We start from the raw sequence: 16,052 nt of genomic DNA, 5'->3' as shown, positions 1-16,052 counted from the left end.
AAATTAGATGGATGATACTTTCTGACCCATGGACTTTTCACCTCTGAATATTTCTCACTTATCTTTCTGAAATATGAAAATGATAAAAACTTGGTTATATTTCTATATTAATTTTAAGATTTCAATTAATTTATATATTTTTACATTATTTCCTTAATTTAACATTAATTTCCTATTATTCATTTTTATACTTCCACATTTATTCTTTTATTCATCATTGTGGCACTCTTGGTGTTCCGTACAAAGCCTAAATCTAAAACATCTGAATAAATAATATAATTGCATATATACAGATTCCATATACCAAGTGCATTTGTTGGTCCATTGCAGTATCGTTCATTGCGTGTTTTTAACGGAATAGTTTGAAAGGAGTGAACGTACAACAGAGGGGCTGCCACATTGATAGGCCGTGGGGATTCAGGGCATCCTGGTACAGCGTGGGGAATTCTGGGAATCGCGCCTCGCCGCGTGTGATTGGAGGACCTCAGGAGACTCCCCGCTGCACGCGCAGCACGCAGTGTTTCTGCGTTCGAGCTGATCCAAGAGATTCTGCTCAAACGAGGACGCGAAAATGAGCTAGAAAAGGTCAGCGGCACGGAGAGGAGGAGGAGGAGTGCTTAGCCGTGCAGAAAATTAAGCCATGGGCTTCTGTGTGTCAGCAGAAACCCGAGTTACTGCAGGAAGTATAGACGTCCGATTAGGCCAGCCAGTAAAGACGATCCTTCCGCCCCCCTACCCCCCCCCCCCCCCCCACAATCCACTTATAGTTAAGTAGGAACCTTACAGGAATTTTCTTGTACTGTGTAAACATAAAACACATATCTGGTTTAATTAAGCAGTTTAATTCAATGAATAAAATACAGAAAATAAATATTTCATTATATTATGCATAACTTGTTACTCTCTTACACAGGATATGCGTATCTAAAAAAGAATTAGTACAGAGCGTAAACCAGTGTACATGCTAATTCAATACTATCGGAGTGCAAACTTATTACGGTAAATGTGTGAGACAGGAGATAAAAAGGGTAAGCTGCCAAATCTGCAGACATTAATGTTTGTTTATTTGAATCTCAAGACAGACATTTTGCTCTTAGAATGATTGTTACCCGGTTCAGTGTTATTCACGGGCGGATTACAGTACAGCTAATGTCAGTGGCTGATGGATGACTGGACTCCTAGTTGGTTCCAGAGGCCTGTTTGTATAGGCTCTTGTATATCTGACCCAGACTGTCCTCGAACACGGCTCTGTGGGGTTTCCCTCTGTATTGGGCGGCTCTGTTTGACCAGAAAGCTCCGTTGCCCAAATGGACCGAAGCCTCACCGGGGATCCCAGCGCTGGAGGAAAGAACACGTGATCATCTGCAGTGAAAAAGGCTTCAAACTGGACAAGCAGTTCACATTTGAAATTAAATGAATTTCAGTTCAGCACTATACATTTACACCAAATCTGCAATTGGTTTTGATGCTCTTAAATTCAAAGACAGAGTAAATAACTGCAATAATATAATAAACCTTATTTGTACCTTTCATACACGGGCTGCAGCTCAAAGTGTTTTATTTTTTAATAATAGTACAACAGTAATGACAGATTCCACTAATTCCCTTCATCCACAGTAAGACTTGAGGTCTGGCTAATCCCCAAAAAGACAGAAACGCCACTAAATGAGTGATAACTCTTTCAATAAACCACCAACAGCAATACAAGTAACCAAATGATATTTATGCTCAGTCACTTCCAACAGAACCTGATGATGAAATGTTCTTAAGAAGTACAATTACAAACCTACCTAGGGAAGGTCCTTACGTAATCGAGCAATGAACAGTATGAATTAATACCATGTTTTAGTCTTAATTACTCTGGTGTATATAATCTTTTTTCTTTTGTTCTTTCAGAATTCACAAATTGAGGTAAACCAGCACATGGATTATGCCTAGACAGGTGAAACAGTACTAGTTTCCCTGTACTAAATAAACATGCCTGTAAATAAGGGAAAACACTAAATGTTAGAAAGTTCTTGGTGAGCTGAACGAACAAGTTTTACAGCGTGGAGCCAACAGAAAACCGACAATCTTTCTTTATTGTTTTTGTCCTAATACAATCGTTATTATTTAGTCCATCGTTGCGTTCCGTGTGCGGAAAGCCCAAACAAAACCGTACGCGCGGATCACAAAGCGACCCGAAACGAATAAGAAAGGGACGGCAATTTGAATCTAATGGCGGCGCTAAAAGCGCCTGTCACAGCGTGAGGAGACGCGGCGCCCATTAGGCCACATCAGAGCACGAACGGCCGCCCGCTTACCCGCCATTACGACGTGACGGTGTCAGCGGCGAGTTGCCGCCGGCGACAGGGATAAAGTGTTTACCTGTCCCGCAGGACGGGGCTGTCATCGCAGGAGACCGGAGGCCCGCGCCGGCCAGGCTCCCCCGTCGCACGGTCCCGCTCCTGAGAACAATAACGCGGGGACTGTCATCAAAGCAGGGAGTCAAGGGTAAAAAATAAAATAAAATAAAATAAAAATAAAAAACGTGCTGCTCCGCAAAGGCATTTAGGGACAGAGTAATGCTCTGAAGCGACAGCGCCGCTTTGCAGTGGACATTTCAGTACTTCTAATGTCATTTTTGAAGTACAAAAAAAGGTACAAATGATCAAAAAGAATCAACCATCAATTTCATAATATTACAAATATATCACTTTCCCAACAAAACACAAAATATAACTAGACTGTTCACTTGGTAATGCTTGAATCTCCTTGGTGTTTTTTTGTTGCCATAACATACCCATACCCATAAGAAGAAAAGATATTTGAAAAGACAAATGTTACTTTCAGAAAAACTGAAATAGAACACTAAAAAAGAAAAAGAAAAACTAACACATTATTTATGTACTCTGACTGAAAATGTACAAATGGACTGGTGCCCACCAAAAGAAAAGTGTTATGGAGTTTGCAACATGCTGATATCACAAACATTCAGCAATACAAAACAAAACAATAATTAGCCGATTCTGCAATGAAAATTCCAAATAGATAAGACACCCATTAAGTGTTAGGCCTGGATTTGTGATATCACCCTGGAAATAAGCAGTGACCAAAATTTAAAGTAGGTTTTGAAAACGAATGTTGATGTTCATCTATAATATCAGCATCCGTAAACATGAATGCTGATGTTTATGTAAAATGGAATGGAAACCTAGCAAAACCTAATATACTGGTTTATACTAAACCAATGCTGCTGCACAACAATAATAATGTTAAATGTACAACTAGTTATAGTTATTATTTAAAAACTGCTAATCAGCGGTGGGGTCAGTTCTGTCAGTTGGATGATTTAATACTCTTTAAATAAATCCCCCCGTTTTCCCCTTTTAATTATGTACGAACTACATTTTTTTTTTTCTCTTAAAGCTCAGATTCAGCCTTGTCTGGCGCCGGCAGCCGTCTGAGAAGCCACTTGTACCAACTTCCCTCTTTTTGTGTCAGGGAGATGAGCCCTCAACAGCAGCTTTGTGCCTGGAGATCCACCCTCCCGCAGAGCGCCACCTCTTTTTCATTTAGAGAGGATTTGCAGCTTTAAAGTAATTAGCGAGATGTCGCTCGGCTCTGGCGTCAGGATATTCCAGCGGAAAGTGTAGGAGGCGACGCTTTATAACAGCGCACCTGCCACTTCTCAAGATCCCCGACTCAAAGCCTCGAAACTTCACAGGTAATTCGAGGGGTTTAAAATAGAAGTGAGGAGGAAAGTCATGTGGAACGCAGCCAGAAATGATTCATTCACCCGTGTCACAGAGAGGTGAATTAAACGGAAGTACACCCAGACAGATCTGGTTTGATGGTGATGATTTTCAAAGGGTGTGTCAAAATTATCAATGAAACAAGTGGGTTCGGTTTTTCAAAGTCTCCTTCCTATCTTGCGTCACTGTACACGTCTCGTACTGCTTGTCACTGATCTGCTGGAAAAAGGCCATGTTCTACTTACAAACGTGAGTGTTCTGTGGGCGCCATGGGTCTTCAGCAACCTCTGAACTCTGCGATGTATCTCTTCCCACTGACCGGGGCTGGACGGACTGTTCTGGAACCTGAGACCAGAGACATTCACATTAAAGGAGATATCATTCACGTTTATCTTATTATGGTGTTTCTGATGATCTAAAGGCAAACAGGATTTGAATTGTGCATTAAAAAAAATAAAAGGAAAATGTAAGTCAGGCAAGGGCCGCTCTGTTGTGCGATGCTCGAAATCACATTAGCTGTTAACACCCTGCCCACATTTCATTTTGCCATGTTATTTGTCATTGGCTTATGGAATGCGTCACTCTGACACCTCGGAATGACAGCTGGGATGACAGGCGTAAAATACAACATAAAAGCTCATAATAGTTTATCATCGGCTGCACAGACTTCCCTCAGATGTACCGCTGACTGTCACGTATCAAGGAAACAGAACAAAAACAATGCATTTTACTCACATATGGCTTGTGGGAGGAGAGCAGAAAATGCATAACAGCTAAGTAATCTCAGTATAGTAAGTACGTAGACTCAACATGATAATCCTAACACCCTCATTTTAGTTATGCTCATTTACTCAGTCAGTATGCAGGTACGCCTTTTGACCACTAGTCTGTGCTCTTCATCCAGGAATGGTTTGGCTTTGAGCTTCAGCAAAACCTGCTCAGAGTAGTACTGGATTGTGAGAAGTGCAATATGTTTAAAACAAGATAGGTACACATGTATAATGTTCATGTAATTATTCCAAATATCTTCCACGATTAGCACAAGGGGGTTGCTTCTGTATGTTATGCCCTCAATCTACACCCATAAATGTGACTTTTCTCAAAGTCTACATTATACACTATCAACACTACCAGTGTTGTAGTGTTGGTCTTACAGCCAGTCCATCAGATACTGACCTCAGGTACTCAAGTACTTGGTTTAAAATTTCCTCAGTAATTTCAGTAGGTACAGAAAACCATCATAAGTGCTATTTTTATGAAAGAAAAGTAGCCAGACCCAATATGTGCTTGCCTCTCTAATGCTCATACTGATTTTGATTTTGAAAGGGCTTGGTGCAGACACTGTTTTAGATGTCTTTAAAAAAAGACACATCCTAAGAACATCAACAGTCACACTGGACGGCACACTTCAGTTAAGCACCTGCCATTTGTTCCCCATCAAAGAATTTCCGAAAAACGTGCTTCCCGGCCTGTTGTCGGAATCTACGATGGCGGGGTAATCTCCGGCTTTACGACTTTCACCACATTTTCAACCGAGAGAGAAGCACCATACATTTCTCGCAATTTACTTTCAGTTTTAAAATTGTCTATTGATTTCGATGTTTACTATGAGCAGAGAAAGGAGGTAGAGGACCAAACAAACAAACATTTGTGCGGTTTAGCTCGCAGCTGTTCGGATCAATGACAGGGTCTCTCAGAATTTATTAAACCGCGCGTCAGGTCAAATGCGTTCAGTTTCGCAGAAACACAATCAATACCATTTTCCGCGGGTGTTTTTTTTTTTTGTTTTCTTTTAGGTAATGAACGAACATGACAGGACATCAGATCCCATAATTTGAAGAAGGGGGAAATTCATCTTGGCTGCCACGTGTGATCACAATAAAGATTAGACGCATACGCTCCGTTTTATTTGGCTGGGCTCGCATGAGGTTCACATTTTGTCAATACTATATAATTGGAAATTCATATGGGGGAGACTACACCCCCCCCCTCACCTTCCCTTGCCTTTTATCAACAGAGCAAATGGGAATGGTTTCAGACTAAGAATGACAAATTCCAAACAAATTCTTATAAATATCATTCAGGTCTTTTTTTAACCCGGGAGTAAAAAAAAACAAAAAAAAAAAAAAAAAAAAAAAAACAACACAATACAATGATTTCAGACCGCAAAAAACAACACCATTTCATCTGAGAATACCAGTTGGGGACAGTGAAGACAAAAAAATACATAAATACATTTTAATTACACTCCATTACACCATGTAAATGCACCTGAAGAGGGTTGTGGGAAAGCCAAAAGACCAAATACTGAGGTTTTTGAACAAGCATTCGTCCATGAAAATAAAATGCAAATAAAGAGAAAATGCAGGACAGCCTATGCAGGAAGGCAGGTGTGTGCTGACAGCGGGGGCATACCTTTCCCTCAGGGAAGAGCGGTTCAGCAGGGGGCTCTGGGCAATCCTTTTGCCAGATGCTGGGGTAGACTGCACTGTCAGCGGACCACCACTAGGGGTGCCATTGCGCTTATTTGCGGAAAATTCTCCGGGGGACTCCGAGACCTTCAGGGAGCCTTTGTTCACCTGCGGAAAGTCAGAGCTCATGCAGACGGAACACGGGATTGGCCCGCAGTTACCCGATCCCCTGTGTGCGCCCTCACCCCACGGGATTCTGCTCTGCTGTAGCTACTGCAGGCCACACAAAAACTCTCCCCGTGACAGCAGGGGGCAGCATTGCGCTTGCTGTGCGCCTTTCTATCATGCCAAACGTTTATATAAAAAAAGAACATGGACAGATCACTGCTAAAATTAAATTTCTTTCGCTTTGACAACGGTGATTTTTGCAGTCAGAAAATTTCATAGGAATTCAACCTTAACATTTGTTTGCACTTGTCCTCTGGGAGGCTTTGGTCTATAACTGCCGATAAGGGAGGGATCTAGAAAGAAAACAAACAGAAATGAATAAGCGCGCAGGGATAACAGTCACATGCATACGGATGAAATGGTTTACTGAACACATGAGGAGTCAGAAAGGCGTGCGCACAGACCTAGCGTGCTGTCCGCGGTGTAGCTGGCAGACAAGCTCCTCTTGGAAGAGGATGGGAGCTGGGACGAGGGGGTCTCGTTTAAGGAGGCACTCAGAGTCCGGGGGACCTGCGGAGAGCACACAGTCACTACCTCCTGACACTCCGTTAAACACGAGGAACTACTATTATCTCCAGGCAAGTCCATTTCCCAGCTACGGGAGAGAGACTGCCAGTGTAGGCCCAGCTTCCGTGGACAAACAAGACAGAATCCTCAATTAATCATCCGTATTTGCCTTTCATTCCGACATTAATCACTTTCTAGAAAGAACACAAAAGGTTAAACCAAACAGAGAAAGTTTGGGGAAGGACAACCTTTCTTTCTGCGGCTCCACTCAGGTGCCTGTACGACTGAACTCCCACAGACTTCAATTAAAATGGTGGCACCTCAATTAAATAGCAATATTATCACCCTCGCTAATGAAATGAGCTATTTACTTCCGCACAAACAAGCGTGCAGACTTTAAACACACATGGATAATGCATTCTGTGGGCTAAGCTCCTTCAATGGGAAAGTATTTGTTAATCACGGTTTGACTCTTAATTACCTAGGTTAATTGTCGCCCCGGGATTCATTCTGCGAAATGTTCCCATTTAAAGGCCACATTGTAGGAAATGCCATGCTAATATCGCCACCAAATCCACATATCTGCTTTAATAACACGCTCACTTTGATATTTATACCTCAGGACTCGCTGTGATTCCAATGAACACTTAAAACTAATCAAACTGAAACAACAAAGAACAAACAAAAAAGACTCCAGCAAATGCCTGCCGTTCTGCATAAATTTAAAGGGGAATTTCACCAAACAATACACAGGTGTTCAATGTTTTCTACCCACTTCTCACTTCACCAGTAGCTGCAACTTGCATTACATTTTATTTGGCAGACGCTTTTATCCAAAGCTACATACAATAAGGGGATACCAAAGGTCGTTAGACAACTACAAAACACAGGTCCGATAAGGTGCAATACTCATGATGCAACCGTTATCCATAGCAATGGAAATCAAGTCCAGTTCACACGGTAAGAATAGACTAGGTCAGAAAGTTATGACAAGTCAAACTAGAATGAGGCATGACAACAAGATAAGATAGACCTACAACATCAAGATAATGATACATGTGCAATATAAGTGCTGGATGAAGATAAAAGGGTAATATGAAAGTGCTAGAGGATCAAGTTAGAAGGATACATGTGATAAGAGAAATCATAGATTGGGAATACCCTGTAGAGTAGTGACAGAGTTAATCTGTTAACCAGGTACAGACTGAAGAGAAGGGTCTTCAGACCACAGCGTTCAAAATACTTCACTTGCATTCCTCAAAACAGGCACTTTTTATACTCTGGAATCAGAGTATGTGAAATTAATTTATTACATTTCAGTTAGTGGGTTAGAGGGTACTAAAGTATTGTTACACTATGGGCAATGTTAGCTTGCTATGTTATTCAGAATGCAGGGTACTGACACAACTACCCAAGTTATTATTCTTAAAGTCTTGATATGGTAGATTCCAAAATATGCAAAATGGCTTAATATAAAATTGTAGTGAATACGACCTCACTACCCCATATAGATCTAGCAAGCTAGACTAGTTTAAGACACTAAGGAATGGCTAATGATCTGCATACAGAGGAGAGGGTAAAGGATTTACCCATTCAAGCCTGTTAGATACATTGCAGTGTTTGCACAAAAGCTAATACAAGATCTTTACGTTATCCCATGTTAACACTGAGGGGTTAAGAGCAGAAATATTTCTGCTATTTAAAAAAAAAACAACAACAAAAAATCCCGAAATGAAAAGCTCAGGATTCAGAGCCTGAATGCCACCTGTTGTGACATAACAACAGGCAAAGTGATTTATAATATACATAATCAGAGAAATAATCAGAGAAAATAAAATCTTCATTTTAAAGTCAGAACACAAACTCTTGTATTTCCAGTGGAGTTCCCTTTCAAAATAAATAAACAAATAAACAAATACACTATATCATCATTAAACAAGATCAGTGTACTACAGGGGGTGAAGCAATTCAATATTACAACTAATTCTACTCTTAATTCCAAATAATTACGTGCCCTCTCTTGTGAAGAACACAGAGGCAATATGAGGCGCACTCAAACACACAGAAGGCAGAAGACTACGCACCACGAAGGGGGGCTGGCTCTCCGACTCCTTCTTAAACTTGTAAGGCCCCAGCTGCAGGTGGCTGAGCCGCTGAGCGTTGTCCTCCGAGAGCTGGCACATGCGGCGATGGGTGTAGGGAGAGGGAGAGCGCGATTGGGAGGCCACCGTGGGATGCTCGTAGCTATTGGACGCAGTGGCCTGTGGTTTTCTTTTCGCAGCAGACCCCGGGCTCTTATTGGTCCTCCTGCCAGATCGGGGTTTCACTGGAGTCGGATGGCAGGCCTGAGAGTGGACAGACAGAGAGACTGAGACAACTAAAACTGCAAGTTTGAATATCTTAAGTCTACTACACGTCAACTGTTTATGTTAGATGGGCACCAGTTCAGTTTCTTCCAGAGTACAGCATCAGATTTGGCATCTGGAGAAGGATACTTTTGTTGAAAGGATGGAAAGGATGCAAATGGACTGTTTGGCAAGACAATGGTCGGAAGCACACAGTGCCTTCTGAAAGTTTTTACTCAACCCCTATTGATTATATAATTTTTCTGTGTTGCTAAGTCAAATTAAAATACAAGGATTTTTTTCTACTCCTATACAAGTAACTCGCTTGAATGACAATATTTTTGGCACAAACTAAATGCAGCCATCACCCAACCATCCCTACTGTCAAGATGGTGGTGGCAGCATCATGCTACAGGGTTGATTTTCAGCAGGAGGGACTGGAAAACTTGCTGCCATCAAGGGCAAGATGGATAGAGCCAAATACAGAAAAAATCCTTGAGAAGAACCTGTTTTAGTCCATATCCTGAATTTAGGGTGAAAATTCATGTTCCAACAGGAAAACGAATCAAAGTACACGACAAAAATACAAAGGAATTGCTTAAATACAAGATGGCCAGTATTCTGGAAATGCCCAGCCAAAGCCCAGACTTAAATCTGAAAATCTGTGGTATGACATAAAAATTGCTGTGCACTTACATTCTTTGTCTGACCTTTCAGAGCAAATTTCATGTAAAGAAAATCCTGGAATCTCAATGTGCAAAGCTGATACAGACATTCCTGAGAAGACTCACAGCTATAAGGGGATAATTTCTGGATGTTCTTTTAGTAGTTTAGGGGTTCCAACACCAACCGTGTCGGGACTTAAAATTACTGCTTGCTAAAAAAAAACATTTTCTCTGAATAATTGTATTTGTGTATCCTGTTCTTGAGCATGCAATATATCTCATTACCCGTGTTGTTTATTTTATACAGCCAATCACTGTGAAGTCCCCTGGAAACTTAATAAGAAGGAATACAATGGGACCACAAAAAGGACTAGCCTCCACCTTTCATTCACAGTATGGAGTACCTTAAAATAAAAATTCTGATAATCTCATTTAAGCATCAAAATACAGCATCTGCAGGTAATCATCAGGCTGACTAACCTGTCGCATTTGTTGCTGCTGATTTATACATATGCGTACTGGCATATACTAACCTAAAATGTTTTACACTGCCTATATGAAAATCAGTTCTAGGTCTGTTAAGTCATTTTCCGTTGCACAGCTCAGAGAAAGCTCAATTTCGGCATTGTTTTATTGTGGAATGGAAACTAAATGCCAACAAAGAACAAGATTTGAGTTAGAAATTATGAAAATAATGAACCAGGCTTATTGCACAGACAATAGTTCTCCACTGACTTTATTTCTTCTACAAAAGCATTAGACTAAAAACATCATGCTCCTGTACAACAGCTAATATCACCTTTGCCAGCAAATTACTTCAATAATTCTAATAGCAGCTAACATAATTCTGAGTTGCAATAACAGTTTTCCTGCAGGCGATGCTGGGATAAATAAGTTTAAAAAAATGTTAATTGCATTTGATGGCCAGCTTCAGACAAATATGATAATGGCATTACATGGCTGTGAAAATAAAGATAATTTAAATGCTAATTGGAACATCCTGGCATATTAACTCATTTTTAAAAGTGGAATAAATAAATCCTGATTGAGATTGCTATTTGGAGAAGACAGATTTAATGAAATTAAACTAAGCATTCTTTTTCTTTTTTTCTTCGTTCTTTTCCTTTTTTTTTGGTCAAAACACAAAGGAGCCCTTTTTCTACCAGGAGTCGCGCTTGTCTGATGTGATTAGTGGGCCTGGTGGTATTGGTAATGGGCGATAAAGCAGAATGTCCTTGAAACAACAAAGCCAGAGCCACAAGTAGCTTATTAAACAAGAAACGAGCCCTGTTCAAATGCATGCAAAGCAGGCAGAGAAAAACCCATTTAACAGAACACTGTGTCGAGTCCAAAAACAGGAGACTTTGCAAAGCAGACACATGCATAGAAAAAGGCGTAAGAATCATCTGTGCCAGAAATCTGTATGACAGTTGTCTGAAGGACTAGAAAAAAATGAAACATCAAGAGGTATAGTCAACTGTGCACCCAAGAGCAGGTCAATTGGAGGGAAAGGAGTTATTATGGACCCCGGCAGAAGGATGTTAAAACAGGGAAATGATTCAACACGTTGTTCAAGCTGCCGCTTTAATGCGATTCCTAAATATCCATCAGCATCGTTAAGGCACGAGGCGAGCACTGCAGTGAGGGTTCTCTCCGTCTCAGGGCTGATCCAGATCTCCTTCTGGGTCATTACAGCACGTCCAGCCTCTTTCAATGCCTGGCACTTTATCAATAATTTCCATTAAAATGAATGGCTCTTATAATGAGCCTTGGAATATGGCCCCCTGATTTCACAGTGCTCACAGAAAGTACACTTTTTGTTAAAAGAAAACAGATTTGGGAGGTTTTTGTTAAACGCTGCCTTTTTTCCCCCCAAGTATTTGTTAAATGGAAAATCAACACTGAAAATAAAATGGCTGAAATAATGAAATGGATAATGGAATCATGAGGGAAAACTCTTTTATGCTTAAAAATAAAAAATCAATTGTGATTCTTGTTACCCATTCAGGAAATGAATAGGGTATGTTATTTTCTTATCCAAACTGAAATGCTCAATTTTATTTTTATTTTTTAAATTTTGAATTCAGCAACTATGTATGATTCCGATACAAGTGCAGATCTTGCACTTGTATTTGTAATTATGCCATTTTATTTATACCATAACTTGAAATGGATGTGATGATTAATTTGGCACCCTCTGACAAAGACAGAGGTTTGGTGAAAATGTATCAGCACATATTATTGTAACCTAAGATTGAGAATTTTCGCTTTTGGTAACCTGTGGAGTGCCACAGCCTTTCGTATTTATGCATTCGAGAGGAGCATCGAGGCTCGGAGATGAACATTGATTGACGGACCAATGAACAGGATGTTTGTCCCAACAAAGAGCCTTGAAGACCAAACTACAGATTTCAGGCGAGGATATCAATTCTAATGATCTGGTCTCTGTAATTACCTTTCGCAAGAGATTGATACACCCAAAACATGTTGCCAAACGACTTAAATGTCAAGATCTATGCAAAGAAAATAGTATTTGGAAGAACACAATTAAACTGGTTGACAGTGCCATTCTTTACAGGTATAGGGATAATTCCTCAACACCCAGCTGCAGCTACTTTGACAATGATTCGGAATACCTATCTGTCACAGGATCAATCTCTCCCTTTTTTTACCTCCGAAATCAATAACAGACAAAATGTCTGTCCGCTTGACTTGTCGAGGACCACTTCACTAGTTAATGTATACACCCAGCCGTTATTTATCTGACTTTAACCTAGATGCACACACACAAAAAATTCAAGAGCATATTGTAAATGTAGTGCATAAAATATTGAAATGGCAGTGTTTGAGCAGCTATTTAACTTAATGCATTTGGATTTGAGGCTTACCTGACCACAAAAAGTTTACATGCTAGTGTTGTCCATGATTAAGAAATGTCGCAGTGAGCACAGATGAGACAGGGCTGGTAAGAAGTTAAAGAAACAATGAACTTACAGGGGTGGCGGGCTGGCCATCTTTCAGCTCACATTCCTCAATGACAGAAGTTGTCGAGAATTCTATTTTGGGAGAAATTCCCTAATGAAAGACCAGAAAAGAAAGCTCTTGAAACAGGAGGTTAAAAAACAACAATACCAGAGGGCACCTGCTGATAGCAAGATGGTTGCCAGATCAATTAGTGGCAACAATCTGAAACCAGTACTTGTAATAGTAGCAACAAAATGAATGGCTGATTTTAGAAATATATTGGAGGTATTTCAAACCCCATCTGAGGGAGGGACCTACAGGGAAAGAGATGGATCTCTTCATTAGTAGCTCTCTCTCAGGACCAGAAGCTCTGGGGGTCAGTCTGGGGCCTGGATACAGAAAGTCCCGTGTGTTCTCCTCCACTGTGGCCAAGATTTCTCCTTCTGCAGTCACAGGCACACTGCTGTCAGACTTTGTTTAAGACTACATTACTTTTCGTCTTTAGTTTTTATGTTAAAGGTGCAAGACACGACTGTGCACGGAAATGACTCGGAATGCCTAAGAGGGCTTAAATTCAGACGGAAATGCAGTATACCTGGGGGAACAAGCTGAATCAGCTCAAAGGAGGTTGTGTCAACTGTAAAGAGAACACACAGAAGTAGTCGATTTATTATACCGTGTGTGTGTGTGTGTGTGCGTAAAGGTTAAAGATTGCAAATAGCCCACAAGGGATCACTTACGCTCCAGGAGATCAGCAATGTCACTTGGGTCAATGGCTTCTGAAAAGGCCTTGTGGGGGAAAACCACACATTCAAGTATTGCATACAGCTTTTTAACAGTGGCAAATGGATCCAAGACCTCTATTGCACATTGAGGTTTAAAAGGTTATAATATTTCAAACAGAGATGGAGAGATGGCGTGTAACATTAATCTAGAACTGTCAACATGCCTGTCTGTGGATAAAATTGTAGTTTTACAATTTAAAAGGGCATTTTTATGGCTGTGAGAAAACAAAAGAAACAAATTAAGTATAAAATACTAATTAGGCTAATTCTCAAACAAAGATAAAGGATACAATGTTCATGTCTGGCACTCATTTAAAATTATATTAATACCCTGCCCAATCGCTGCACTCATTTCCAGGCAATGCTGATCCTGTGTCCTATCCTACCTTCTCAAACACCATCTTTTCATGGAATAATAGTGGGAAAACTGGAGGCACACAAAGAGTCTTCTGGTATTGCCCCATGACACAAACACTTAGGTATACATCTGGTTGGTATGGAAGCACCACTCCTGGGCAGGTAATCTAGCAATGACAAAATATGCATTAATGAAGTACACAATCAAACAGAAAAACAGTAAATGTGCTGATGATTTTCAAATATTTAGTTATTATTCTCGGGGCAATAGATTGGGCCAAAGGATTTTTCAGTTGGCCAGAATCACAAAGCTTTCTTTGGAACCCTTGCTGTAAATTGGTGATATCATTTTGATATCAATACTGTCAGGCCAAAAGTTTGAATTACTGATTTATAGACAGTGCTTCGCATGAGTGAGTAACTTGGATTTTTTGTAAGTTAAAAATGTGTTTTTGTTGAGATACAGATTTTATCAGTGTATGTTTGCAACACTCCCAAAATAAACCCTTCATTCGTAATATTTTCTATTCCAACACTTCAATTGTATAACTGCCAACCACTCATAAGTGGTATTGAATGCTATTGGTTTTATTGTGTGTCAGTCAAAAATGATTCCGCCGTGCAACATCACTCGGTTGATTTCTATGCAATGTTAAAGGTATTAAGATCTCCAATCTTTACAAGTAGTTACTTTGGTATGGGCTACAATACACTGCCTGAGAAAAGGTGGCAAGTTGACTTGCTAGCTAACTTGGTGGGCTATAGTCAGCTAATAACTAGTTAACTATCTATAGCTATTGTGCATGTAATGATAATCGGAAGCTGTAGATTTGACAAGCTATACCGTTCTCTTTCGTACTATCTGCTAGTCTAGTTAGCAATATATCTGCTAGGTAACTATCGAATATTAACAACGAACACGCTAGCTAATTAGATTTCCAAAATTAGCTGATCAATCAGTTTTCAACTAGTTGGTTAGCTAGCCAGTCCTATTTCTTTTGCTCCGTTCCATATGACGCTGACCGACAAGCTTCAAGCTGGGTATGTTAACAATCAGTGCTAAAAGTGGATAGCAAGCTAGCTATGGCTTTCAAACTTGGATAGTGAATATAACCGTACTTACAGCTTGAATATACACTTCCACGGTGCATTTCAGCACTTTCTGGGGCATTTTACAGGCCAAAGTTTTCTTCTTTAGTGGTGTCAACCCACCCATATTAAAACTTCTGTTGTCATAGCTGCCGGAGACGCCACTGTTGCAAAACAGGAAATGACCATACAGATCATGTGACCATATAGAAACTGAGGTCGTGTAAAAAAACGAATGTTGCTGCTAGTTCGGTTTGGTGGTTACTACAGCAGCCAAAATATTGGCAAATTAATTACCTTTTACCCCTTTATCATCACCAATGCAGTAGATTTGTACAGCATGAGAAATTCAGTTATTCGTGAGATATATGTTTGGGTTGTCTTGCTTGGCTTTTATTAGCTTTCTTGCAATGGTTCTAAGGTTTATAAACTTTGTTGGTTTATCCAATGTGTTTGCTATTGTGCCACATCATTCACTGGCTACTTTGGATCGGGAGTATAATAAGTTACATTTTTTAATATGTTTAAGTGCGATTTACCTGGAGAGGCATGGGGTGGTACTAAAGTACCCTGTGAAAATTAGGCTAATATTTTAATAACAGCACTCAGAAGAATTGCATTTTGCTTAAACAGAACTAAGTCCTCTTAGATGACAGAACCTGCCCAGCAGCAGTTTAATTCTTTAGATTGGACACGTAATAATTTTCCCTGTGAGAAAAAAAAAAAAAGAATTATAAAATGACCCAACTAAACAGTATAAGCCATGATGCCATAATGAATCTTGAAAGATGAAACGCTTTCAGAGTGAGAGTGGGAAAGGAGACATACCATTAATCAGCGAATAGTGCTGAGTAAAAACGAGATGAATTCCCCAAATAAAGTGTGTAAAAATGGCAACAAATACATTTGAGTGCAGTTAAAAGATATTTAAGGATTAATGAAAATGAAACCATCTCAAAACTTAAAT

At 40.1% G+C, this 16,052-nt stretch overlaps 1 protein-coding gene across 1 annotated transcript; it reads right to left on the bottom strand.

Moving 5' to 3' along the window:
- Positions 1 to 823: 823 nt before the first annotated feature.
- Positions 824 to 15,258, bottom strand: spata6 (spermatogenesis associated 6). The gene is made up of 13 exons (XM_035412250.1): positions 15,120 to 15,258; positions 14,026 to 14,163; positions 13,595 to 13,643; positions 13,450 to 13,491; positions 13,173 to 13,297; positions 12,885 to 12,965; positions 8,965 to 9,225; positions 6,778 to 6,883; positions 6,602 to 6,666; positions 6,150 to 6,313; positions 3,980 to 4,079; positions 2,368 to 2,447; positions 824 to 1,338 (listed from the first exon to the last, which is right to left on the bottom strand). The coding sequence occupies exons 1-13, from the start codon at positions 15,210 to 15,212 to the stop codon at positions 1,179 to 1,181; spliced, it is 1,464 nt and encodes a 487-aa protein (XP_035268141.1). The 5' UTR covers positions 15,213 to 15,258; the 3' UTR covers positions 824 to 1,178.
- Between the last annotated feature and the right edge of the window lie 794 nt (positions 15,259 to 16,052).

This window comes from Anguilla anguilla, chromosome 4, assembly GCF_013347855.1.
Source record: "Anguilla anguilla isolate fAngAng1 chromosome 4, fAngAng1.pri, whole genome shotgun sequence".
NCBI lineage: Eukaryota > Metazoa > Chordata > Actinopteri > Anguilliformes > Anguillidae > Anguilla > Anguilla anguilla.
The sequence above is the reverse complement of the archived record's forward strand: the minus strand, read 5'-3'. Positions and strand labels throughout refer to the sequence as shown.